Here is a 26,725-nt window from a genome sequence, read left to right on the forward strand (position 1 = left end):
CAGTGCCTCTTCCAGGCTGTCCTTTGACCGAAGTCCCGGAGGCGGGCCTAGGGGCGGGCGCTTTGGTGACGTCTTTGCGCGCGCCGGAAGTGCCTCCCTGGGAGCGCTGCGCGAGTGGACGACTACGTTTACGGGGTCTCCCGGCGGCCCAGAGTCGGTGAGCGCGTTTTACCTTTCCGAGAGGTGGACGGGGATGGGCACGGGCTGCTACACCGGGGAGAGGGGAGCGCACGGGCGGGCGGGCCTTTCCGCGGCGGAACCTGGAGTCTCCCGCTGCATTTGAATCGTGCACCGATTCTGCGCCTGCGGTTGAGGGTGGAGAGACGCAGCGGAGTTTGGAATAAAGTGTTGAGTCTGTTGATACAGGTTCGCTTCTCTTTAGCATCGTAATATGCAAAAAGAGGACTGAACTAGGTGACTTAAATGAGCCGAGGTCAGTTAGTAAGTCGGTAAATTTACTGAATGTGTTCGAAATACCCAGTTCGGTTATAGGCACTTCAGGAGCTACAAAAAAGTGTAAAAGCGGCCCTTTTCTGGAGGATATCTCAGTCTCGTTGGGGAGACAAGGTCAACCTGGGGAGACTTGGATTCACAGAATGACTCATCCTGAATATTGGTATGGACACATGTTAACTTTCTTGGCACCTTTTTTCTTCCTGTAAATCTGTAATGGGCACACACTGCTTTTTCCCCAAGTGGCTGTAAACAGGCCCATCATTCCGACAGAAAAACCAGAAAATAATGCAAGGTAGTTTATACTTAACTTCTACCCACCAGCACACACAGACCAGGCCTCTAACCACTCCCTGGGAGCCTGCGTGCCAGCAGCCTGGAACTCAGAGCCTCTCCTGGAGCCCGCACAATCAATCCAGACTGAAGCCGATGTCTTCTAGAGAGACGGAAGTGCAATCCAGCCAGGGCGCAGCAGAATTTTGAGAGGCCCGAATGCCTCCGCGTCTACCAGGGGACCATTGGGACTAATTCTCTTGGCAAACTTGTGGCCAGCCAAAACTGCCATGCTTCACATCCCTGTTATCCTTGGTTACCGTCCAAGATGTAAGCCCCTTTGGTCTTCTATGCTACACCCCCATCCCCGTGCTGCTTTGTGCTCGCTCCCTCTGCCTTGATTTAGGCTTTCACTGCTTCTCCCTACTTTTCTTCCACATTTCACCCCCCAACACAACAACTGTGCTCTCTGAAACCTTTCTTCCTTGCTTAACAAACTTTTACTTATTCAGCCTCTTTATGGAAATTTTCTTACGTCTCCTGACCCTAACTAACACTTGTTTTTTCCCTCCAGCCCTTTCAATTGAGCCCTTTCTTTTGACACCTGCGTTTGTGGGTGGGTCATGGCTCTAGCCATATGGAACTGATTTCACTTTCTTAATGCTTTTTTCTTCAGGCAGCGTCTTTGCAAAAGTTCATTGATTTTCCTGATTCCTACCCTACCTTTTTCTGGATAATTCCTATACCTGCTAAAGATCTCAGTTTAGTCAATTTCTCTGAGGGGTGTTCCCTGACTTCCCATAGACAGAATTAGGTACCCTTGCTGTGTGCTAAGTGCCCTCTACTTCCCTTTTAGTAGCACTTATAGGATGTATCCTGATTGCTTATCTCTTTGTCTTTGCTACTAAGCTAGGCTTTTGGGGAGGGACTGTATTTGTCTTGTTTACTTTTGTAACTCCAGTGCCTAATAGGCAGTCAAGTATTTCTTGAATCATTGCAGTTGCTGCAGATACAGCCTCAGAAGTCAGGCGGTTGATGTCATCTCCTGACTTTAAAATGTAAAAATCTTTCAAAAGACGTCAGCTGCTACTCAGCTACAGCTGATTGTGGCTGTGTGACTGTGATCCCAGTGTTGCCAGAGTGTCCAGTTTTTTCAAGGAAAGTTGGAAATATAGTTTCTTAAAGGGTTATCTTCCAGTTTTTAAGTGTGGTCAATGGACTAAATTTTTATTAAAAAAAGAGAAACCTGGGCCAAACATAAGTCACACATGGCTTCGCAGTCATTGGTATGGAATCTTTCGTAAGTGTTGTAGGGTTCAGAAATGGGCTTTCTGGAGAATAATAGATTTTGAACTGGGCCTCTATGGATGTTTGGAAGTTGAGTGAGAGAACGGAAAGAGGTATTCCCGTTTGGGAAATAAGACAATTCCAGGGTAGTGTTTGTTACTTTGTGACACAGTGAGGAGGAAGGCATGAATGATCCTTTCCGAGAGAACAGAAGTTTAGGTGAGATGGTAGAAGGGGGCACGTAAAGGGCAGAGATGTTTGGATTTGTTACAGTTAATTAATAAGAAACTATTTGGGTTCTTGATCAGGGAAACTTCAGATATGAATGACATATTAGCAAAGTTAATTGAGTATCCTTTTTTTTTTTTTTTTTTTTTTTTTTTTTTGCGGTTTGCGGGCCTCTCACTGCTGTGGCCTCTCCCGTTGCTGAGCACAGGCTCCGGACGCGCAGGCTCAGCGGCCATGGCTCACGGGCCCAGCCGCTCCGCGGCATGTGGGATCCTCCCGGACCGGGGCATGAACCCATGTCCCCTGCATCGGCAGGCGGACTCTCAACCACTGCGCCACCAGGGAAGCCCTGAGTATCCTTTTTTAAGGGTGAAATGGAGGGTAAAAGACTGGAAGGAGGCTGACCACTAAAGACTGTAAACTCCATCCAGATGTGAAATGAGATTTGAGAATATTACACATAAACTTTGCCTATTTGAGTAATTTCTGTTACTTGATCACTTATGATGAACAATCAAGAATCTACTAAGTATTTAATACTTACATAAAAGAAGTTTCCTTAAAGCAGTGAAAAGTCAAGTAACTTGTGAAACTACTAAAGAATGCAGTACTTTAACAGTACTAAGTTCTGTTGTTCATTATGAAGCAGTCAGTGATCTCCTTTCCTCTAGCCTCTTCACCTTCAGTCCTTCCTGTATACTGCCAGGTTAATGTCATTTGGAATGACATTTTTTCCCCTCACCTTATTTCTAGGTTTAAAAGTCTACAGGGAGGGCCTCCCTGGTGGCGCAGTGGTTGAGAGTCCGCCTGCCGATGCAGGGGATACGGGTTCGTGCCCCGGTCTGGGAGGATCCCATATGCCGCGGAGCGGCTGGGCCCATGAGCCATGGCCGCGGAGCCTGCGCATCCGGAGCCTGCGCATCCGGAGCCTGTGCTCCGCAACGGGGGAGGCCACAACAGTGAGAGGCCCGCATACCGCAAAAAAAAAAAAAAAAAAAAAAAAGAAAAAAAAAAAAAGTCTACAGGGAGCTCCTCCTCTAGTTTTTCGCATTTTTTTTTTTAGAATTTAGTTGACATGTATCTTTATTTTTTTTAATTTATTTATTTTTGGCTGCGTTGGGTCTTCGTTGTTGCGTGGGCTTTCTCTAGTTGCAGTGAGCGGGGGCTACTCTTCGTTGTGGTGCGCGGGCTTCTCATTGTGGTGGCTTCTCTTGTTGCAGAGCACGGGCTTTAGGCACACGGGTTTCAGTAGTTGCAGCATGCAAGCTCAGTAGTTGTGGCACACGGGCTTAGTTGCTCCGCGGCATGTAGGATCTTCCCGGACCAGGGCTCGAACCCTTGTCTCCTGCATTGGCAGGAGGATTCTTAACCACTGCGCCACCAGGCAATTCCCTGTTTTTTTGCTTTGTTGTGCCATTCAATGCCCTTGAATTTTGTTTTCTCTGTCCTTGCCTGTTTGCTTTGTGAAGCAAGGTGATATGGTGGAAAGGGCTTGGTTTTTTAAAGTTATACAGGCCTGAGTCTGATTCCAGGCTCTATATGCCTCTGAGATTTAAGCTTTTCAGAGCCTCTGTGGTTTTTTTTTCTGGAATGGGAGGGATAATATCTTCTTCAGGGGAGGAAATGAAAGCTTGTTGAATACTTATGCAGGCTCATTTCCCACTCCTTTGCAATGCCAATCTTCTGCCCTGGCCCTTTGTATCTTTCTCATGGACGTTTTATCTTCCCCAATTCCTTTCTGTTTTCTTGGATTCTACCATTGACTGTTGTTCATGCACATTCAAGCACTCTCTCAAGATTATATTTAAATTTTCTTGGCTTTTTTTTAAGTATCATTGCCTGCATTTATCTCTCCCTGGGCACTGAACAGTGATTAATTCCTGTGGATTCTTTATTTTGACCATTTTAATTGACATCTAATGTTATTTTATTTATTTTTTTTTTTGCGGTACGCGGGCCTCTCACTGTTGTGGCCTCTCCCGTTGTGGAGCACAGGCTCTGGACGCGCAGGCTCAGCGGCCGTGGCTCACTGGCCCAGCCGCTCCGTGGCACGTGGGATCTTCCCGGACCGGGCACGAACCCGTGTCCCCTGCATTGGCAGGCGGACTCTCAACCACTGCGCCACCAGGGAAGCCCCCAATGTTATTTTTTTCTTCACAGACTTTAACTATATTGTAAAATTCATTTTTGTTTTAGATGTCTGGAATTTTAAACATTTCCAAGTAGAAGTAGTAGTATGTAATTTTTAGGTTCAAGTCGACACTAAAAACTTCTTGTTTTAATTTAGGATATCAGAAATACGTTTACCTTGCTTTAACATCAATGGATCTCATCCCAAGATAAGTTTAAGATTAAAAAAAAAAATGTCCCAGGCAACTGTATAGGGATTTCAGAGAACAAGACCTAGGCATTAGTTTTATTTATTTATTTATTTATTTATTTATTTTTTGCGGTACGCGGGCCTCTCACTGTTGTGGCCTCTCCCATTGCGGAGCGCAGGCTCAGCGGCCATGGCTCACGGGCCCAGCCGCTCCGCAGCATGTGGGATCTTCCCGGACCAGGGCCCGAATCTGTATCCCCTGCATCGGCAGGCAGACTCTCAACCACTGCGCCACCAGGGAAGCCCGGCATTAGTATTTTTTTTTAAAGCTCTTTAGATGATTCTAATGTGCAGACAGGGTTGAGAATCACTGCTTTAGGTGCTAGAGCTAAAGGATTCTCAATGGTACCTTTTGCTCAAAAATCAAGTGGCATCAGTGTCATGAGAAGTGTGATAGGAGCCATAATCTAATAGTGCTCGTTGGAAGTTTTCTGAGTAACCAAAAGGTACAGACTATTATTTAGGTTCTTCAGAATGGCTCATGTAGTGGTCATATGAATAATATATTTATCTGATCAATATTTAATAAGTACCTTTACTGTGCTAAGCAACAGGAGTATGAAAGGTACACATTGATTACCTTTGCAGTGGTGTTTAGATTGGGAGGGAGGAGAGGAAGGAAAGTAAATTGAATGTAATGTTATATAGCACTAGTATAGCAGGGCGCTTTAAGGGGCCCAAAGGTGGAACACTTTATTCTTTCTGGAGAACATAAGAAAAGTTTACATTTGAGCTGAATCCTGAAGGAAGAGTAGAGGGTGAAGGCAAATAAGTAGAAGAAAGATATTCTAGGCAGGAGAAAAGCATGCCATGATATGGTGGTGAGAAGTAGTGGCACACTTGCAGAACAAGATGTAGTTTGTTATGTCTGGAGGTTCTGGAGGCTGTTGGGGAATTGGTAGGAGGTGAAGCTGGAATGGTAGGAGCAAGGTCATAAATAAGCTTTTTCAAGTTTAGGCTGAGGCTTCATTCTTTAGGATATGGGGAATAACTGAGAGATTTTTAAATCAGGTGTCTTATCAGAATGAACACTCTGGCTACAGTTTGCTGAGTGGAAGAGGTGACATCAGAAGCAAGGAAACCAGTGTTTTACTGTTAGGGAGTCCAATGGCTAGATTAAGAGCATATGAACAAAGACAGTGGTAGCTGGGTTAGGGAAGTGGAGATACGTGTACCTTATATATTGAGGTGGTAGATATACCTGGATTTAGTTACTTAGATATGAAAAGTTTGGGGTCTTGTGTGACTCAGGTTTCTGATTTGGGCCTTTGGGTATCTGATATAGTGTCATTGACCAAAATGGGGAAGACAGGAGATAAAGCAGTTTTCTGAGAAGTGTGAAGAGCTGTTCTGGCATATTGAGTTGGAGGTGCTGTGAGATATCCTATTGAAAGGAAGTGGAGATGTGGGAATCATTCATCCAGAGGGGGCATGTTACCAGCTTTAATAGATTTACTCCATGAATACTGAGCACATACATTGTGCAAATTATTCTAGGTGCTTAATATTAATCAGTGAACAATGTAGAGATCCCTGCTTTCATATAGTTCACATTCCTAGTAGCAAGGGACCAATAATATACATCAAAGTTATATAGTATCTTAGATGATTAGTGCTGTGAAAAAAATAGCAAGATTAAGGGGATCTGGTAGAAAAATGACATTAAGAAGACATTGGAGGTGACATTGAAGGGTTAACCATGCAGATACCTGGAGAAAAGCATCCTGGGTGGGCAATTGCCAGTGTGAAGGCCTGTGGCTCATCTAAAGCATGAGGTCAAAGGTGACCTAATTGCTAACCATGGTTTGCTATCAAAATAGTTACTGAATGAATATAAAGAGTGAAAGGAATGCACTTGGGAAGGAGGGAAAGCTATTTATCCTGAGTGTATTTAATACTGGAAGCTGGCTAGAGCAATGTGCAGAGTTTCTCTGTAGTCTAAGCTGCTACTATAACCTTTTAGATAAAATGAAAAACGGATCTTTCTCTGTTGCCTTGCCTGTGGATTCAAAGCGTAAACAGTTTGACAGAAGGATATTGCCTGTGACTTTCCAGTTTCTCAATTTCCAGGCTACTCTTACCGAGAATTCAAGTCCTCCCTGTCATCTTCGCCCTCAATTGAAGCTAACATGACAGTGGTTGGGTAGCTCAATGGAATGCTCTAAGAAAGCTTATTTCTTCCTGGACATAAATATACCATGATGGTATATTAAATGTACTCTATTGAATATGGCATAAGAGGATAAGATTTTTATAATCTACGACCAGTTATTAGCAAACTTCTAAATGAAGCCTACATTCCCCACAGTGAATTCTAATTCTGTTCTCTGCTTAATTGTCATGTAGAGGGGTCCTTCCATTTTTTAGTTGTATTCAGTTTTCATACGGTGTTGGATCAGAGAACTTTACTGGAGCACTTCTGATACTCCCCTAATGGGAGGAGATTAGTGAAGTGATAACAGGGTAAGTAACATGATCACTTCACTGGGAGTCAGAGCACCTTAGTTTAAATTTAGCTGACTGGCTTCAGTTGCAGAACGGGTCAATAGCCTAAATCTGGATAATGTCATAGACATGTGCCGCTAATCAGAAGGTTGCTGTACTCATCAGTTATTTTATTTATTTATTTATTTATTTATTTATTTATTTATTTAACATCTTTATTGGAGTATAATTGCTTTACAATGTTGTGTTAGTTTCTGCTTTATAACAAAGTGAATCAGTTATACATATACATATGTTCCCATATCTCTTCCCTCTTGTGTCTCCCTCCCTCCCACCCTCCCTATCCCACCCCTCTAGGTGGTCACAAAGCATCGAGCTGATCTCCCTGTGCTATGCGGCTGCTTCCCACTAGCTATCTATTTTACATTTGGTAGTGTATATATGTCCATGCCACTTTCTCACTTTGTCACAGGTTACCCTTCCCCCTCCCCGTATCCTCAAGTCCATTCTCTAGTAGGTCTGTGTCTTTATTCCCGTCTTACCCCTAGGTTCTTCATGACATTTTCTTTCTTTCTTAGATTCCATATATATGTGTTAGCATACGGTATTTGTCTTTCTCTTTCTGACTTACTTCACTCTGTATGACAGACTCTAGGTCCATCCACCTCACTACAAATAACTCAATTTTGTTTCTTCTTATGGCTGAGTAATATTCCATTGTATATATGTGTCACATCTTCTTTATCCATTCGTCTGTCGATGGACACTTAGGTTGCTTCCATGTCCTGGCTATTGTAAATAGAGCTGCAATGAACATTTTGGTACATGACTCTTTTTGAATTATGGTTTTCTCAGGGTATATGCCCAGTAGTGGGATTGCTGGGTCATATGGTACTTCTATTTTTAGTTTTTTAAGGAACCTCCATACTGTTCTCCATAGTGGCTGTACCAATTCACATTCCCACCAGCAGTGCAAGAGTGTTCCCTTTTCTCCACACCCTCTCCAGCATTTATTGTTTCTAGATTTTTTGATGATGGCCATTCTCATCAGTTATTTTAAAATCCTTTGAAAGTTACAAAAAGGATTCTTTGAATTCAGGGTGATATTAGCATATTCTTCCCTTATTATCCTATAGTACCTTCGTTATATCCTCCTGCTCTAATACTTTTTCCCTTTTCTGTTGTTTTAATTAAAGATCTGGCTTAAAGCCAATCTTCTTTACAGCCCAATGTTCTTTCTTTTGTATGTAATCATCAAACTGTGTCTTCTGTTTTGTTTTACTAACAGTACAGGGTTGCATATGGAATCGTCTATTTATGTTACTGCCTTCCCCAATTATATAGGCTTCTTTTTTTAAAATTAATTTTTATTGGAGTATAGTTGCTTTACAATGCTGTGTTAGTTTCTACTATACAGCAAAGTGAATCAGCTATACGTATACATATATCCCCTCCTCTTTGGATTTCCTTCCCATTTAGGTCACCACAGAGCATTGAATCGAGTTCCCTGTGCTATACAGTAGGTTCCCATTAGTTATCTATTTAATACATAGTATCAGTAGTGTATATATTTCAATCCCAATCTCCCAATTCATCTCACACCCCCTTCCCCCTTGGTAGTCTAGGTTTCTTTTTTTTTTTTGCGATACGCGGGCCTCTCACTGTCGTGGCCTCTCCCATTGCGGGGCACAGGCTTCGGACGCGCAGGCTTAGCGGCCATGGTTCACGGGCCCAGCCTCTCCGCGGCATGTGGGATCTTCCCGGACCGGGGCACGAACCCGTATCCCCTGCATCGGCAGGCGGATTCTCAACCACTGTGCCACCAGGGAAGCCCTAGGTTTCTTAAGGATAAAAGAAGTTTAATAATTTGGCATGGGCCTCACCAGTGGTGGTTGATTTTTTGCGGTGTTTTCTACTAGTAGGTGCTAATTATTTTGCTATACCAGCTCTATTTAATTTCACCATTACATTGTGTTCTACTATTTTTATGTTCTTATTCTGAAAATACACAGTAATTTGGATAAAATAAAGCATTATATTCTGATATTGCTGTTTTGTAAAAGCAATAGGTATGGTAAGAGTACATTTAAAAACTGAATACCTGCAGATTCTGTAAAGATATTAATATTTCAGTATACTCACTGGTAAGAGGTAACTTAAAAATGAAATAATTGATTATAAGAGATTACTTTATAGCCTAATATTTCTATTTAATCATTGTAATATAGACATGTAAGCAATTTACTTGTTATTTGTAAAGCAAACTAACTTCCTTTTATAAAATTATTCCTATATTTACAGTAATTGAAGTTTTAAATTAAGATCTTTAAAAATTGTCAACTTTTTAAGGTAAAGAAAATTTACCTTATTTACTAAAGATTTTGCTTTAAACTGTGATTTCTGTAACTCCAGGTAAGGTGAATACTCCATTGGGGCATCATCAGGTATGAAGTCAAATATGCAAAGTTGTCATAGGATTAACTATAGGAATTGAAATTTTGGTAACAGTAGTGTAATATCTTGCTGTTTTGTGGATGCTCTCTGTTTCTAGTAGAAATTAAGTTCAAAATACAGATTGATGCCTTACAGAAGTGATTGTTACATTCAGCAAAGTCAGCTGGGAGTTTGATGCCAGATAAACTCACGTTAAAAATTTTTTTTTTAATTGTGGTAAACTATACATAAAATTTTCCTTTTTAACCATTTAAGCATACAGTTCAATGGTGTTAAGTATTTACATTCACACTGTTGTGCAACCATCACCACCACCCAGTGCTTTTCATCTTCCCAAACTGAAACAACATACCTATTAAACAATGACTCCCCATCAGATAAATTTGCTTGTATTTAGGTTTTTTTCTCTGTCTCTGGATTTTAACTCTGATTCATTTGCTTACATTTAGCTCTTCCACAACTGAATTTAATTGGTCTCTTGTCTCTTGATGATGTATATTCTAGACAGTGCTATTTTGACTTTCTGTATGATTATATTTCTGTTTTTTGCCTTGTTCTAGTTGCTTTGTTTCCAATTGCTAGGTTTTCATCAAAATTAAATACTTTTACTTTCTTTGCTGCTTTTTTTTTTAGCTTCTGTAAGCTGTGGATTTATTAATTAAAGTAGAAATACTGTGAGGTAATTGCAAATAAGATTTTTGTTATTTGTCTTCCAAACTGCCAAGCAGAAAAAGGCAACGAGATCAGGAGTGACCTATAAATTTAAGTCTTATAAAAAAAAAAACTATAAATACAGTCTTATTTCTGCACTCAGCTAGTGAGGCAATTCTCAAAATTTCTATAAAGCAATTAGGTGACCCTAGTCTTCCTAGTAGACCCACTCTTCTATCCTTTGAATTTCATGTAAAGTGGTAGGTAGGGCTACAGCCTTGAGTAGATTTGAAGTCACTTTTTTAAAAATGTAAGAATAGTTGACATATTTGGAATTTCCATCGTTAATCGTACATGCCCTTTTTAAAAAAAATTTTACCTAAGCCTGCTCAGTGTACTTTGTATATTTTAAGAGAAAGTCATTAAAAGTTCTCCATCAAACTTATACCTAATAAGTTTGGTGTTCTTTGATGAGTCAATGATTACTGGCTTGATATTGGGATTACTTTTGAACATGGGACCATTTATTGCCAATATAAAACTGTAGGGTTTTCCAGACTGAGGATGCCAGATTTTCTTTCAATATGTGAGGTATTTTAAAGCTAGTGTTTTTAATATTCTAGGTAAAAATGACTTAAACATCTAGTGCAGTCCTTTCAGAGAAGGGATAAGAGTTATGCCCTGTCCAGCTCTCAACTGGCTAAGTTAGGACTAGAAGTCTTCTTGATGTAATTTTGTTGTTCTTACGAAACTTAAGTGGCCTCTGGTGGTCAAAATAATATCTTCTATTTTCAGAGGTGTGTTTGAAGGGAGTCTTGCTTATTAAGGCGCATAATTTTTTATTTTGAGAGTTTTATTTATACAAATAATGAAGATTTAGTTATTTTTCTCCATTCGTACATACAGACACAAATCCTTATGTCTGTATTTTCCCGCCCACCTACAGGAGATTGTTGAAAACTTTAAATTTGATTCCTGAAAAGACTCAAGTAAGTAGTATAGTAATTATTCATACATTCTTTGTGGGCAGCCAGTAGATTTCAGTATTTTATTGCTGTATCTAGTTAAGAAACTATATAGGATTTCTTTAGAATTCTTGGAGTTTATTTTTGTTTCTCATTAATTACAAAATCTTACTTTTCCTTATGTTCTCCTTTAGTTCATTAATTTATAGTCATAATTTTTGCCATCAATTGACACATTATGCTTATTGAATGATTTTCAGGACCTTTAAAAACAGTTTCTTATTTTTATAATAGATAATAAGATGTATAAAACATGCAGTGAAAATATTTACCCTCGTATATTCCAGCCACCCCATTTTTCCCAGACGCAGGCACGGTTATGTTCTCTTGCTTATGCTTCCAGAAGTGGTCTGTGCAAAAGCATATATGTATTCATATCTTGCCTTTTTACTTCCAGAGTGTCAGCATACTCTACATGTTAGACTGCCCTTTGCTCTTTTTTACCTAGCAGTGTATCTTGGCAATCTTTCTATATTGTTATATATGGGATTATTTTTCTTTGAAATGGTTTGCATAGAATTCCTTTATATGAATGTACAGCACTGTATTTAACCTGTTACCATCCTGAGGGACATTTTAGGTTGCTTTCAGTCTTTGCCATGCACATGTACAAGTATACGTAGAAGTGGAATTGCCAGGTCAAAGCATATGTGCATTTAACATTTTCAATAGATATTGTCAAATTGTTCCCAGTCTATTCCAAATTATACTTCCTCCATTAATTATTAGTGTTGCTTTCCTTACTCTCATCAAAACAGTTTGCTTTCTTCAGAGTTTTGGGTATTCCATTATAGTTTTAGTTTTCATCTTCTTTATTTTGAAGAAAGGTGGGCATCTTTTCAAAAGATTGAGCCATTGTGTTTCCTTTTTTGTAAACTGTCTTCATATCATATGCCAATTTTTCTTTGGGTTGTTGATTTTTTCCTGTGATTTGATTTCAGTTTGTTGCTGTTACTATTTCTGTGTACTGTATCTTAAGTAGTATAAAACTTAACTCATTCTTTAGACTGAAACCCTTTTACTGAAACCTGGATTCAGTAAAGGTAGGTGAGAAGAAGCAATGTTGACTATTTCTTTTCCATGTTGACTATTTCTTTTCCTTTTAAGCTTCCATCAGTTCTTCTACCTAAAAGACTGGTTACTTTGAAATAACACTGTTAATGATGTCTGATTGTAGAGTTAGAATTCAGGTTGGTGTATGCATAATGTTAAAAGCTAATTTGTAATTTAAATTAACATTTCCCTAGGCATCTTTGGTTAGTTAGTTCATTTTATTTGGTCTGATTGTATTAGAAAATATTATAGGTTTGTTTGTACAGAGAAAATTAAGATTGATTTTACTATGATAGCATTAAAAAATATTGCTCTCATCTTCCAGTCTTTGTTTTTTCCTTAGCCTAAACTAACCTAAACTATTACAGTTCTATGCTGCCAAAATGGAGTGTCTATTTCTTTTTCTCCCACCTTAGTATTACATCAGAAAGAACCACCAAAAATCTCTTGACATATGGCTTCTCTGAAATATTATCTTCACTCATCTGTGGACTATGTATGTGCACTTGTTGCCTTATTTTCTATGTACTAAAAGGCCATAACTTGGTACCTGTTCCATTTTCACTTCTCGCTCATGATCATCCTTCTACACATCAGGATGGTTCACAGTTCTAACCTGCTCCATGATTACTTCACCCTCTCCCAGTTCTGCCCTGTTAACCATTTGTGATCTACTCCAGGGCTTGTCAAGCTATTCCCTGTGGGCCACCTGCCTGGTTTGGTAAATAAAATGTTTTGGGAACACGGCCACACCCATACATTTATATATATTGCCTATGACTGCTGTCATTTATACTACCAGAATTGAGTAGTCGTGACAGACCTGTGATCTGCAGGGCCAAAAATATTTGTCTGGTCCGTTAAAAAAACATTTGCCGGGCTTCCCTGGTGGCGCAGCGGTTGAGAGTCCGCCTGCCGATGCAGGGGACACGGGTTCGTGCCCCGGTCCGGGAAAATCCCACATGCCGCGGAGCGCCTGGGCCCGTGAGCCATGGCCACTGAGCCTGCGCGTCCGGAGCCTGTGCTCCGCAACGGGAGAGGCCACAACAGTGAGAGGCCCGCATACCCACAAAAAAAAACAAAAAAACAAAAAAACAAACAAACAAAAAAAAACATTTGCCAACCCCTCAATTACTGTATCACCATTTCATGTAAATGACCTTTGGGCTGTTTCCTGTACCCTATTCTCATCTTCTGTCTTATTTGCCTTGTTTACCTGTTCACAGATGCTCTTTCATCTGGACTCTGTAACGCACTGCGTTAGCCCTCTACCCAGAAAATGTCAGCTGTCCGTCAAAGTAGGAAGCCTCTCTCTGCATCCCAAATGGGAAAAATGCCGACAGAGCTTTTAATTTCAAATTTTATGAAGGTGCCTCTGCATTAAAATAAGATTATAATATTAAAAACAAAATCAAGAGTGGTTTGTCTCAGGGTTTGTTGAGTGTGTTTTGTGGGGTTTTTTTTCCTATTTATTTATTTATTTTGGCTGCGTTGGGTCTTTGTTGCTGCGTGCGGGCTTTCTCTAGTTGTGTTGAGTGGGGCTACTCTTCGTTGTGGTGCGCGGCCTCATTGCGGTGGCTTCTCTTGTTGCGGAGCACAGGCTCTAGGTGCGTGGGCTTCAGTAGTTGTGGCATGTGGGCTCAGTAGTTGCAGCACGTGGGCCCTAGAGCGCAGGCTCAGTAGTTGCGGAGCTTGGGCTCTGGGGCACGCTGGCTTCAGTAGTTGTGGCTCGCGGGCTCTAGATCGCAGGCTTAGTAGTTGTGATGCATGGGCTTAGTTGCTCTGTGGTGTGTGGGATCTTCCCGGACCAGAGCTTGAACTCATGTCTCCTGCATTGGCAGGTGGATTCTCAACCACTGCGCCACCAGGGAAGTCCTGTTGAGTGTGTTTTTTACAGGATTGTTTATTTAGTATTTTTTTCAGTTAAAACCACATCATTGGACTTAGAGAGACAGTAAGCTCCAAGGATGTAGAAAAGCTGAAACTACTGTTGTACACACCATCCAGCTTTGCTTATTAGCCTTTTACACCGTTCATTAAAATGAATCTTTTCTGATTTTTACTCTGTGAGAATGAAAAATCTGTGGTCTTATGGATCTTCCCACAGTTGATGAGAATAAGGTCTTTGAAGCTTTAAAATACACTTGGAAATAGAAGGAAGGTGGGGCTTTCTATATTTTTTTTTAAAGAAAATTTCAAATTGTTTTGAAGAATTGCCATAATCATTGTTTTTTCCTTTTGGTCACTTACATTTTTTTTCCCTTAAGTATCTCTGGAAAATATCTGTATTAGAATGTAATCATTTACTTTTTCCTTTTCTTCTTTACTATTTCATAGTAACATAAAACCCATTATTCTTTGATTTCTTTTTTTTTATTCTTTAGTGGCTTACAGAAGAGATGAAATGTGGTCTGAGGGACGATATGACTATGAAAGACCTCCAAGAGAAAGAGTACCTCCTCGAAGTCACCCCAGTGTAAGTTGTTCTTACCTGTAGAATAATTCAGAACCAAGTGTCCAAGTGAATTTTGTCTACCAAAAGCTAGTTGAAATGTACATAGATCAAGCTTATCTTTTAAAAGTCAAAAGTTTGAAAATGAAAGGCAACATTTTATTTATGTAGAAAATCTGTATTTTATATTTCTTGCTTAAATTTCTAAAAGGGAGGATTTATACTTAATTTGTGAAGAAAATTTGAGGTTTGATAAAGCTCAGACCATCAGTTAACAAAGAAATATTTGAGCACCTGCTCCTACTATTATTGGCTGTCACCTGTTTTTCTGTATTCCTAAAAATGTTTGCAAATTGGATATGTGAAATTCTAAAGTAGGAGGAGGTAGGCAGTTTCTGCTTTGCTGTTCTACTGCTTGTCTCTTTGTTGCTCTGGGAATTGGTAATTTTGAACCAGTCCTTTTCTTTTCTAAAGGAGCTTGCTGTTTTGCTTATTATTGTATTCCCAGCACTGTGTTTAGTACCTGGCACATAGTAGGAGCTCACTGTTTATTAAATGTGTGTATGCTCTCTTTCTCTCCTCAGAATCCTCTATAGAGACCCAAGGGAGGGTTTGGGTAAGGTCAAGAAGCTGTCAATCTTATTAAACTTTTGCTTAGGCCCATTCTAAGCACCAAGGGATTGGGCTCATGGTGATGGTATATGGGTATATTATGGATTCATTATATGCTATCAAAGGGCACAAATATTAGTTTATATGTTAGTTATTTTTTGTATATTTTGTAAGTAAATCCTACAACCCACTTAAGTGGGTGATATAATCTTCATGGTTGTCATTTGGCCTAGGTTACAGCTTAGCTTGGGGTTGATCTAAAATGAATTAAGATGGAAAAAATGAAGAAGCCTCCCATATTTCAGAAGGGGCAGACAATTATTACAGAATGTCATTTCTTTCCAGGTTAATTAATAGTCTTGATGTTTCTAATCAAAATCTCAATTTAAAAATTTTTTCAGCTTGATAGGATTATTTTATAGTTTACCTAGAACAAACAAGTGATAGACAAACAAGGTGTAGGACTAACACAGGGATGGGAAAAGGGATGAATTTTTTTTTAATTATTTTTTTAGGTCCCTTACCCTCCCATGGATATATCCCATTAGAAATTTGGGATACTTAAAAGAATTTTCTGTGTGGTTATGCCATTAACTGAATATATAGTTGGGTTTGTTTTACCTTTTTTTAAAAAATTTTATTTATTTATTTGTTTTTATTTTTGGCTGTATTGGGTCTTCATTGCTGTGTGCGGGCTTTTTCTAGTTGCAGCGAGCGGGGGCTACTCTTCGTTGAGTTGCACGGGCTTCTCATTGTCGTGGCTTTTCTTGTTGCAGAGCACAGTCTCTGGGCACGCAGGCTTCAGTAGTTGTGGCACCTGGGCTCAAGTGGCTCACGGGCTCGAGAGCGCAGGCTCAGTAGTTGTGGCACCTGGGCTCAAGTGGCTCACGGGCTCTAGAGCGCAGGCTCATTAGTTGTGGTGCACAGGCTTAGTTGCTCTGCGACATGTGCGATCTTCCTGGGCCAGGGATCGAACCTGTGTCCCCTGCATTGGCAGGCCAATTCTTAACCACTGCCCCACCAGGGAAGCCGTACTTTGTTTTTGATTTGGGGGGTTTGCCTTTTTTTTTTTTTCTTTTCTAATTAGGTTTTTTTTTTAATGTAACACTTTTACATGGCTTCAAATTATAAAATAAGGTAATTTAGAGAGGTGATGACTTACTTTAAATGGAAATTTACTGTAACTATCTATTTAACTTGTACCTACTTACTATAAGTGAGGTATATATCAGCTTCCTAATCTTCAAAACAATTCTGAGTGTTGAATGGTACATTTTTAGAATGTAGTAGAGTGTTTTAGAAGCCTTAAAATGTAGACAGAAATTTATATACAGAAATATAATTTCAGAGAACAATGGGAAATACTCATGATAAAATCATGGGGAAAGTTATGATGTAAAACTTTTAAGACACCATTCTGCATTATGTGTGCATGCTGTGTTATATGATAGAACACACTGCAGTGGGAGTTGGCTTAAAGAGCTGTTAAAACTGGAAGCTGAGGGACCTGCCCAGAGGCTATTGCTTATCAAGGAAGCTTAAATATGCTGGGGGAAGAGTGAGTTTTAAGATGGGAATAATCAATTTATCAGTGTCATAAAGACCAATAAGTAGGGCCCTCTCTATCTCTAGTAAGGTCATTGTCTGTGTGAGAATGGATTTGAGAAGGCTCATATCTAACAGCCTTTATTTTTCTCTCAAGTAAGAGGTGGCAAGATCATCTATTGAAAGTGGAGGAGATTAGAGGGAGACTTGAGGCCATCGAAGTTTGGCGTAGCCATTGTAGGTATCTCCTGACTAGAGATGTTTAAAAAGACTTGCTGAGGGGCTGTGAGCTTATGTACCTTAAATTTTATAGGGGCACCAATCTGCAGGATTGTGTACTTTATTATCTAAGTAGCCCAGGTTGGGAGTAGAGAAAGCAAGTTGTATTGATTTAAGATTCCAAGATGTATGGTGGATCCAGGGAGATAAGAGTATTGAAGAATTATTGAGGCGATATGTGGAATGGGCTGATTAGGAAAGGGAATAAGGCTATGAGATGGACAATGGATTGAAAGAAGTAGGGGGTTGAGGGACAGGAAAGGCTTAATGAGGTTGAAGACCAGGGTATGGTGGAAAGCTAAGCAATCAGTATTTTGGAATGTAGAGTTTCCAAGATGGAACAGTTCTGGGTGACTGAAGTTCAGTATATGGTGGTGGGAATGAGGGTGGGTGAAGGTTATTGGAGCTGAGGTCAACAAAACTTTGAGGTTAGATTTTGGATCAATAATCTAGATTAGGGGCTCTCAGTCCTCACTGTACATTACCTAGAGGGCTCTTAAATACCAGTGAATGGGCCCTAGATAATTAAGTCATAATCTCTGTGGATAAGATCTGGACAATAGTGTTGTTTAAAAGTTCATCAGGTGATTCCTGTATGCAGAGTTAAGAAAGTCAGATTGTAGCTGAACACTGAAGTTGCTGATGATGACAGTTGAGGTAAAGATGACAGGTGAGGGAAGTCCTCAATGAATGAGGATATTGGAGTAAAATTTAAACAAACCCAAATGTTTGCATTTTATACCTTTTGTGTGTGTGTAAAAGTGAAACAGAGGCATTTTTCCTTTGTAAAATAATTTCATCAGTGGTAAGCAGATAGGGAGGTATGTTTTTACCACAAGTGCCCTTAAAATCAGACTAGATGTACTCAACTGTAAGTGCCTAAAGGTAAATCTCACTTCCTTAAGTTCTGTGGCTGCTAGGTTTCTCCTAGATGGGGAGGAGCCCAGACCGCTTTTCTCCTTCTGGAGCATGGAATGTGCCCAGAACTTGTCCAAGTTCATTCCTCTGGTCTTTCTTCTTTTAATTCCATTAGATTGGTCTCTCCAACGCCCCCCCCCCCCAATCAACTTCTGTTACTTTATAAATCCTTCTGTATTCCCACATCCCCCCTCCACAAGACTCAAGACACTACATTTTTTTCTGGTGAACTTGGTCTTGTTATGGTTAGTAATTTAAAGCCTTCCTTTCCTCTCGATATGTTATACCCCTTTGATGGCTCTTGGAAAATTATCCCTTTGCTTTTTATGTTACACCTACATTTTACTTAAAAAAGCATAGGTTCTTAACCTTTTCTGTGCCATGATCCCTTTAGCAGTGTTGTGAAACCTATGGATCTCTTCCTAGAATAGCATTTTGTTTTGTTTTGTTTTTTCGGTATGCGGGCCTCTCACTGTTGTGGCCTCTCCCGTTGCGGAGCACAGGCTCCGGACGCGCAGGCTCAGCGGCCATGGCCCACGGGCCCAGCTGCTTCGCGGCATGTGGGATCCTCCCGGACCGGGGCACGAACCCGTGTCCCCTGCATTGGCAGGCGGACTCTCAACCACTGCGCCACCAGGGAAGCCCTAGAATAGCATTTTTAAAACTATAAAATAAAATACACAGAATTAAAGGAGACCACTTATATTTGAATATAATTATAAAACTATTAGAAACCAAATTTGTGATATAGTAATATATACTTCTTTTAGTAGGTTATTAGATACCAAGCAAGAACTAGTGGTTGGGATTTCATTGCTGTGTTTTCAAAGGAGTGATGAGTGTAAATGATACTTTGAGGTATCTGCAACAGCTATAACATGAACATAAAAATATCTGTGATTTCTGTTAATGGTGAAGCCACAGATACTGCTTTTGCTGTTGTGTTGTTTGTTGCCTACTTTTAGGTGAAAAAGTAATTTTTTATTCACATCTGATTTCATGGACCGACAGAATTCTTGGGTTAAAGTGTTTAAGTGACACTGGAACTAGAAATGTAAATAACTAAAGTTGTAATTCTGACTTTGCATCTAATAAAAACATAATTAAAAGTTTTAAAATACTTGCTTACAAAGCAGAGACCATCTAATGTTATTTTAAAAAGTATATTGGTGTATGATATTGATATGTACAAGAATGTTCCCAAGCAGCATTATTCATAAGAACTCCAAACTGGCAACAATCCAAGTGTCCAACAGCATGGATAAATTAATTGTGCAGTTACACAGCAATGAGAAAGAATGGACTGTTGCCATATGCAGCAACATGTGTGACCCTCACAAACAAAACTGGAAGAAAGAAGAGTGTGTCCTGTATGATGCCTTTTATACAAAGTTTCAAAACAGGCAGAACTAGCCAGGAAAGAGGTTACTTTTGGGAGACAGAGGTAGTGACTGGGAAAGAGCACAGGAAGGCTTTTGCCATGCTAGGAGTGTTCAGTTTCTTGATCTGGGTGGTAGTTACACAGTGTGATTACCTTGTGAAAATTTATCCAGAAATACATTTACGGTTTGTACACTTTTTTATGTGGCTAAATAAAACTTTACCTAAAATTTTGAAAGGACAGAATATATATTTTTTTCTAAATGTAAAACTTTAGCCAATCCTTCATAAAGTGAAAACCCATTCTCATTAGTGTCTGGGATAGACAAAGTTAATGTTCTATTTTATTTTCTATGTTTGGTTTCTGTTCTCTAACAACAAATGATTTTACTGCATTTCTCTTTTTTTTTTCTTACTGTTCCCTTTGTCCCATTCATTCCCAATTCTGTTACATCAGAAATGTGTTTGACAGGGAGATCAGCTCGGTGCTTTGTGACCGCCTGGAGGGGTGGGATGGCGAGGGTGGGAGGGAGGGAGATGCATGAGGGAAGGGATGTGGGAACAGATGTATATGTATGACTGATTCACTTTGTTATAAAGCAGAAACTAATAAAAAAAAAGAGGAAAAAATAATAATAAAAAAAAAAGAAATGTGTTTGAGAAACTATTGCTATGACATAAAGTATGACATCAAATAGGGACTCTAGAAGGTACCTACTACACTAGTATGACCTCAGTTATAAAGCAGCTATTTTGTGAGCTTCTAGCTTTGATAAACCTGGAAGGCAATTGGATACATGTATTTTGGTGCTGATGTTAAATTACACTTAATTTGAGTATTGGAAAGCTTATCCTCAATGTACAACTTGACAAATACATCAATTATTATTTTAGCACTTTAGAGCATTTAAAAATTACTTCTGTATCAATAATAAGTTACTTTTAAGGTGCTTCACATAAATTTTTATTTAGTCTTAAACTTGGGTAGATAAATAGGAGACTTAAACCCAAAGAAGTATACTACACAGAATCTGCATGTAAACATACACATTCCTTTGTTGGGAGGACATTGATTATCACAGAACATCTACATTTAACTTCTAGATGTCTGTAAGACCTTTACTTTTTTTTTTTTTTTTGAGGTACGCGGGCCTCTCACTGTTGTGGTCTCTCCCGTTGCGGAGCACAAGCTCCGGACGCGCAGGCTCAGTGGCCATGGCTCACGGGCCCAGGCGCTCCGCGGCATGTGGGATCTTCCCGGACCGGGGCACGAACCCGTGTCCCCCGCATCGGCAGGCGGACTCTCAACCACTGCGCCACCAGGGAAGCCCAAGGCCTTTACTTTTAATTTTTTTATTTTATTTTTAAAAATATTTATTTATTTATTTGGCTGTGCCAGTATAAATAAAGTTGCAGTATGCAGGATCTTTAGTTGCGGCGTCTTTAGTTGAGGCATGCAGGATCTTTAATTGCGGCACACAGGATTTAGTTCCCTGACGAGGGATTGAACCCGGGCGCCCTGCGCTGGGGACGTAGAGTCTCAACTACTGGACTGCCAGGGAAGTCCCTGTAAGGTCTTTATTTTTAAAATCATGCTTTCTACTTTTTAATCTGTAATTTCTGTGAGCTTGGTTATATGATTTTGTAGCCTTTTTCAAGTTTTGTGACAATGGCTTTTAGATACCAGTAAATTTCCAGTTGCGGAAGTCCGCCTTGTTAGCCTGATAGGGAACAGATAGGTAATGTGGAACATTTTAATGAAGTTGCAACATAAAATGTCCATTTTCCATTGGCTTATTTCAGATTTTTAGAGATGGTAAAGTTTGGAAACTAGGATCAAAACGCTAGCAGCTTATATTTGGGGCACTGTAATGTAACTGGGACTGAAGCAGTCCTATCTACTTCTACCTGCCTTCTTCTTCTGTTTCTTTAACAAATGCATATTAAGTAAAAGATTTTCTAATCTTTGTAGCAGTGAGAATTGTAAAGACTGAGGGTAGTGATGAGCAGCAACATTTAAAAAAAATTTTATGTTTTGGGAGTTCCCTGGCGATCCAGTGGTTAGAACTCGGAGCTTTCACTACCATGGCCTGGGTTCAAACCCTGGTCGGGAAACTAAGATCCTGCACGCTGTGTTGTGCGGCCAAAAAAAAATTTTTTTTTAAAAATTTTTCTGTCACATATAATTAGTTTTGAGTTACATAATTAGGTTTTATAATTAAGTAATTACATAACAGTATTTATTTCCTTGGGTTAGTTGAATGTTTCTACTGTTCTCGTCATTGGTTATTTCCCTCCTGGAGACTCTAGCCAATCAGAAATCAATTAGTGAATTCAGAACATGAGTTTGTTAATTTCTAAGGCCTTATAGGTAATATATGGGACATATATTTGTTCCATATATTCTCATATTTAAATGTACCCAAGATAAAAACAGACATCTGTTTTTAATCCAACTTGAAATAAATAATCAAGTCTACTTCATTTAGCAGTTCAGTTATATACATATTCCAGATACTATTGCTTAAAGTATATTAATGTGGAAATATTCCTTTTCTTCCCACTCTTATTTCATGAAACACTTTTATTAAAAGTGTGCACATGCATAATTTAATTCTTTTTATGCCCCGCATTTTATTGTTTTACCTAGTCAGCGTTCCTGTAAGTTTACCCATGTAAATAAAACTTTTTTCAGTATTTTATTATGAAAGTTTTCAAACCTACAGCAAAGTTGAATTTTATAGTGAACATCCATCCATTTACTCATCATTTAGATTCAACTGTTAACATTTTTACTGAACTTGTTTTTTTTTTTTTTTTTTTGCGGTATGCGGGCCTCTCACTGTTGTGGCCTCTCCCGTTGCGGAGCACAGGCTCCGGATGCGCAGGCTCAGCGGCCATGGTTCACGGGCCCAGCCGCTCCGCGGCATATGGGATCCTCCCGGACCGGGGCACGAACCCGTATCCCCTGCATCGGCAGGCGGACTCTCAACCACTGCGCCACCAGGGAGGCCCTGAACTTGTTTTATCATGTCTTTATCCATCTGTCTGTCCTTTCTGCATACACTTAATCCATCAAATTTTGGGGATGCATTTCAAAGTAAACTGTGGACAACAGTACACTTTACATTACCTACCTAAACATGTATATCATTACCTAAAGTGCAATGTTTTTTTTTACAGTTTACTTGAAATGTGAAAATTACATACGTGAAATACAAAATCTTAAGTGTTCACTTGCTGAATTTTGATTTAATAATGTTCCTTTGTGTAGAGCTGCCCTAAGAGGTGTTTAATTTTTTTGGCTGACAGAATTGCATGAACTTAACTTTCTTTTTGTTGTCACTGTTTCCAGAGAGATTTGATCAATTCTTGGCTACATTCTGTAATATGTCCTAATTTTCTTTTTTTTTTTTTAAATTATTTCATTTATTTTTGGCTGCATTGGGTCTTTGTTGCTATGTGTGGGCTTTCTCTAGTTGTGGTGAGCAGGGGCTACTCTTCGTTGTGGTGCACAGCCTTCTCATTGTGGTGGCTTCTCTTGTGGAGCACGGGCTCTAGGCACGCAAGCCTCAGTAGTTGTGGCACGTGGGCTCAGTAGTTGTGGCTCGCGGGCTCTAGAGCGCAGGCTCAGTAGTTGTGGCACACGGGCTTATTTGCTCCACGGCACGTGGGATCTTCTCGGACCAGGGCTTGAACCCGTGTCCCCTGCATTGGCAGGTGGATTCTTAACCACTGCGCCACCAGGGAAGTCCTGTCCTAATTCTCTGGGGCAGTTCCAGTTTCAGATATTTGACCCATTATTCCCGAAAGCCATTAAAATGACCCAGAAAAATTAATATTTCACTGAAAATTCAGTGAGTGAATTAAACCAATAAGTGCTACAATACAGAGACATGTCATAAAACTTGAGGGATCAGAGTGAGGAAACCTCAGGCTTTTGAAAGCAGAAGTCCACCAGCCTAGTGGGTAATCAAATTTTTTAGTTAGGTGTGGTACTTTTCTAGTAAAAAGCATGTGATGCCAACAGGAGCGTAAAATTGAGATAGCAAAGTGGAATGTATATTATGTATGTGGTGCTTGCTTGCTGTGTGCCAAGTACTGTTCCAGGTGCTGGGAATAGAGCAGTGAATAAGACCAAAGTTTCTGTGCCCATGAAACTTGCATTCATACTAAGTTGATTGTGTCAGGAAATAATGGCATTGAATAGTTACATGTACCATTGTACTTAGTTACTTTGTTGGTAGGTTAATGTTTTAGTTGTTTTTGACTTTTTATAAGGGTAAAAATTAAGTATATGAAAGTAAACAAAATGATGTAATGAACTCCCAAGGACAGATCATTCAAATGGTAATTATCAACTCATGGTCAATGTTGTTTTGTCTATGCCTTCACCACTTTCCTCCCTCCTAGATTATTTTGAAGTAAATCCAAAAAACCTTATTTCAAATGAAAATATTTCAGTATGTGTTCCTAAAAGATAAAGATGCTTAAGGGGGTGCTTATATATTAAAATTTTTATTTTAAATAAAATGTTTTTGTGTTAAAATGGGTACAAAGTATATTTTAAGGACAATGGAAAATAAATGTTTTTAAAGAAATGTAATCCTCATAATCTGTACCCAGTTAGTAATGAGACTAAACATTAGTGTGGGAAATTTGATGTAATTTATATATTGAATCAAAGAAACATCAAACTTGGTGCTTTTACTTAACTAAAATGAAAGTGTTTCTCATAACAGGTAGTTATATTAAATTGGAATTTATAGAAAATGAAGAAATAATTGGTTGTTTTGCAACAAAACACAATCACCATTTCAGATTTCAAAATTGCAAAACTAATTTGATATGTATCTTAATCTGATCAGATTTCTATTAGCACAAGCAAACTGTGAATAGTCCATATTTCAGAAATGCAGACAGCCTTGTGGTAGGAATTGTCTCGTCTCTAAGGTAATGACAATTACAAAAGTGTGGAAAACATAGAACTATAACTTTTCAAAAAAGTGGTTAAGTTTATATACATGTTTTTGCTTTCTGCGTCCTGCCAGAGTGGATAAATGATTAAGTAAAATGGGTTTTTTAATTTATCATTTTTTTTTAATGAACTACATATACTTTTTATTTTTGGTCTGACTGATCATACCATTAATACTAACTTTGGAGAAGCAAGTCTGATGGATCCATCTGCATTTTAAATAATAGAAATGTTTCCATTCCATTGAGTTTATTTTTTAATTAATTTGAAAATGATCCTGTTGTCCTTAAAACCGCTCTATAACATATTCTTCATAAGTCATAATTTTTATTTCTGATTTATGTATTATGGTGCCATTGTTTTCCAAAACATTTCTAAAAAGGAGGTTCCAAACATCAGTATCCGAAGCCTTGTGTACTTCCATTAGCATTTAGGAAGGAAAATTACATATTTATAGCTTAATTTAAGATTTGTACAAGAATTTCAAACAGTGGTGGTGTTTCCATTCAGATCTGGCTTTGTAAGTAATATAAAATACTGTTTGAACTTTCTTAATAATATAAGCTTTTGAAAGAGAAATTCTGAAATCTTTGCCTCTCATCATGGATTTTATTGGAAAGAAAAAAATTCTTGAATGGTATATCTGGATAAGCTATGAACTCTGAAAATACAGTCTTGCTGTGTCACAGACTCCTACAGTCATCTTCGTTTCCTTAAATCTTTTCATAGAATGAGGGAGTTTTCTTTAAGATTAGATGCCTACAGAGCAGAGAAGGTATAATGTTACTTACATTTGAAGACTTTCTCAAAACATAAAGGAAATGCCAATTTCATCTTCATTGCTAGATGTAAGAACTGTCATTAGGAGATTTTTTCTTTTGCTGATAAACAAGTTTGGAATGATTATTTTCATTTATATTATTTTGTAGAAACAATTTGTTAAATATATAACTAAATGTGACTTGAGTTTTACTTCTTTGAAAGTTTTACCATATACATTTTAAAATCCTGAAATAACTTTGTAGTAATTTGGGGGAGTTGAACACAGGAACAGGCTGCTTGGTAAGGTAATAAGCTGTCTATTAATAGAAACGTTTAGGCGTATATGCTCACCCCACCATCCCTTCACCAAAGCATGTACAAACAAGGGTATTGTGGAGTGGAATTTTATGGTTTCCTGAAACTGGAGAAATCAGTGATTCTAATTTTATGTATAATAAATTTTGAAATAGAAAATGCTATAAATTGTAATGTTAATTTTGGCTTAATGCCAATTTTTTTTAAGAAACTCTGTATTTGTTTAGATTTAATTGAAATCTCTGTGAAAGATAGTGTTTAGAAGAAAGAGTCAATAAATTCATTTATGTACTATATTTTATGTAATCATACAGAATATATATTACAATTTAATGTCTAACATACTAAAGAAGGAAACCAAGTTGTATCCCCATGGAAAAAAATTAGGTAGGTCATTTTAACTGTCAAATAGATATGAACTATTGATTTTATCTTTTCCTAGCACATTGACAAATTTCCTACCCATTGGGAAATTTGAATTGGATGTAATTATTTATATCTGAATAGTTGTAGTTATTAATGCTAAAAAGTAATGTAAGGAAATAGACACTTTGAGGAATTTGGTGTTTCACTTAGACTTGCAAAAATAATAATCAAAATAGCAAACATTTTTTGAGCACTTAGTGTGTCCTGCTGTGCTAAATGTTTTACAATTTGGTTTTTATTTAATCCTCACAACTCCATGAGGTAGGTACTAGTATTAATCTCATTTTGCAGATAATGAAACTGAGACTTAAGGTGGTAAAATAACCAGCCCCGAACGTTGGGCATTATATTTTGGTTTTTGATTTTGTCAAATTAATTAACTCATATTGATCATATCTTATACTTAGATAGCTTGCCAGTTTCTTTCACATATACCTCATCTGATATTGATAAACATAGCAAGAGTGCTTAAGACCAGATTGTTTACAGTTACATGTTCTGTAGCTCTCCAGTTCTTCTTGTTGATAATCATTTTTGTTTAGTTATTTTACAGCAGCTTCTTGTCTAAGACAGGTGTTCTTCTCCCTCTGTCCAGTTTCCCAACTCCCACTAAGAATCCATTCAGCTGCTAAAACTTTAAAACATTAACGTATTATTTTGAAAATTAGTTCAGATTTTATAACGAGTTTTATTTTGCTTCAAAACTCATGATATCAAAGTCTCTCCTCTCTAGTGCTGCTGGAGAAATGGCAAAATGTTTTCTCTAGATCTTTCTAGCTCAGTATTACCTCCCTATTTGCTGTTGGTTA

The 26,725-nt window shown here is 38.6% G+C and overlaps 1 protein-coding gene across 7 annotated transcripts in view; it reads left to right on the forward strand.

The window, feature by feature from the left end:
* The first annotated feature begins 74 nt into the window (after window positions 1-74).
* PPHLN1 (periphilin 1) overlaps window positions 75-26,725 on the forward strand; it is a 144,555-nt gene continuing 117,904 nt past the window's right edge. For 2 of the 7 annotated variants that reach the window (XM_082636901.1, XM_082636905.1), the window contains exons 1-2: window positions 75-157; window positions 14,634-14,725. In XM_082636901.1, the coding sequence (XP_082493027.1) occupies window positions 14,654-14,725 (72 nt within the window). In that variant the 5' untranslated portion in view covers window positions 75-157; window positions 14,634-14,653. Of the gene's footprint in view, window positions 158-481; window positions 617-825; window positions 1,057-14,633; window positions 14,726-26,725 lie in introns of those variants that run through there. The other 5 variants (XM_082636903.1, XM_082636904.1, XM_082636899.1 and 2 more) reach the window with 3 other exon arrangements.

The sequence above is a fragment of the Mesoplodon mirus genome (assembly GCF_964341445.2).
Source record: "Mesoplodon mirus genome assembly, chromosome: 11".
Classification (NCBI taxonomy): Eukaryota; Metazoa; Chordata; class Mammalia; order Artiodactyla; family Ziphiidae; genus Mesoplodon; species Mesoplodon mirus.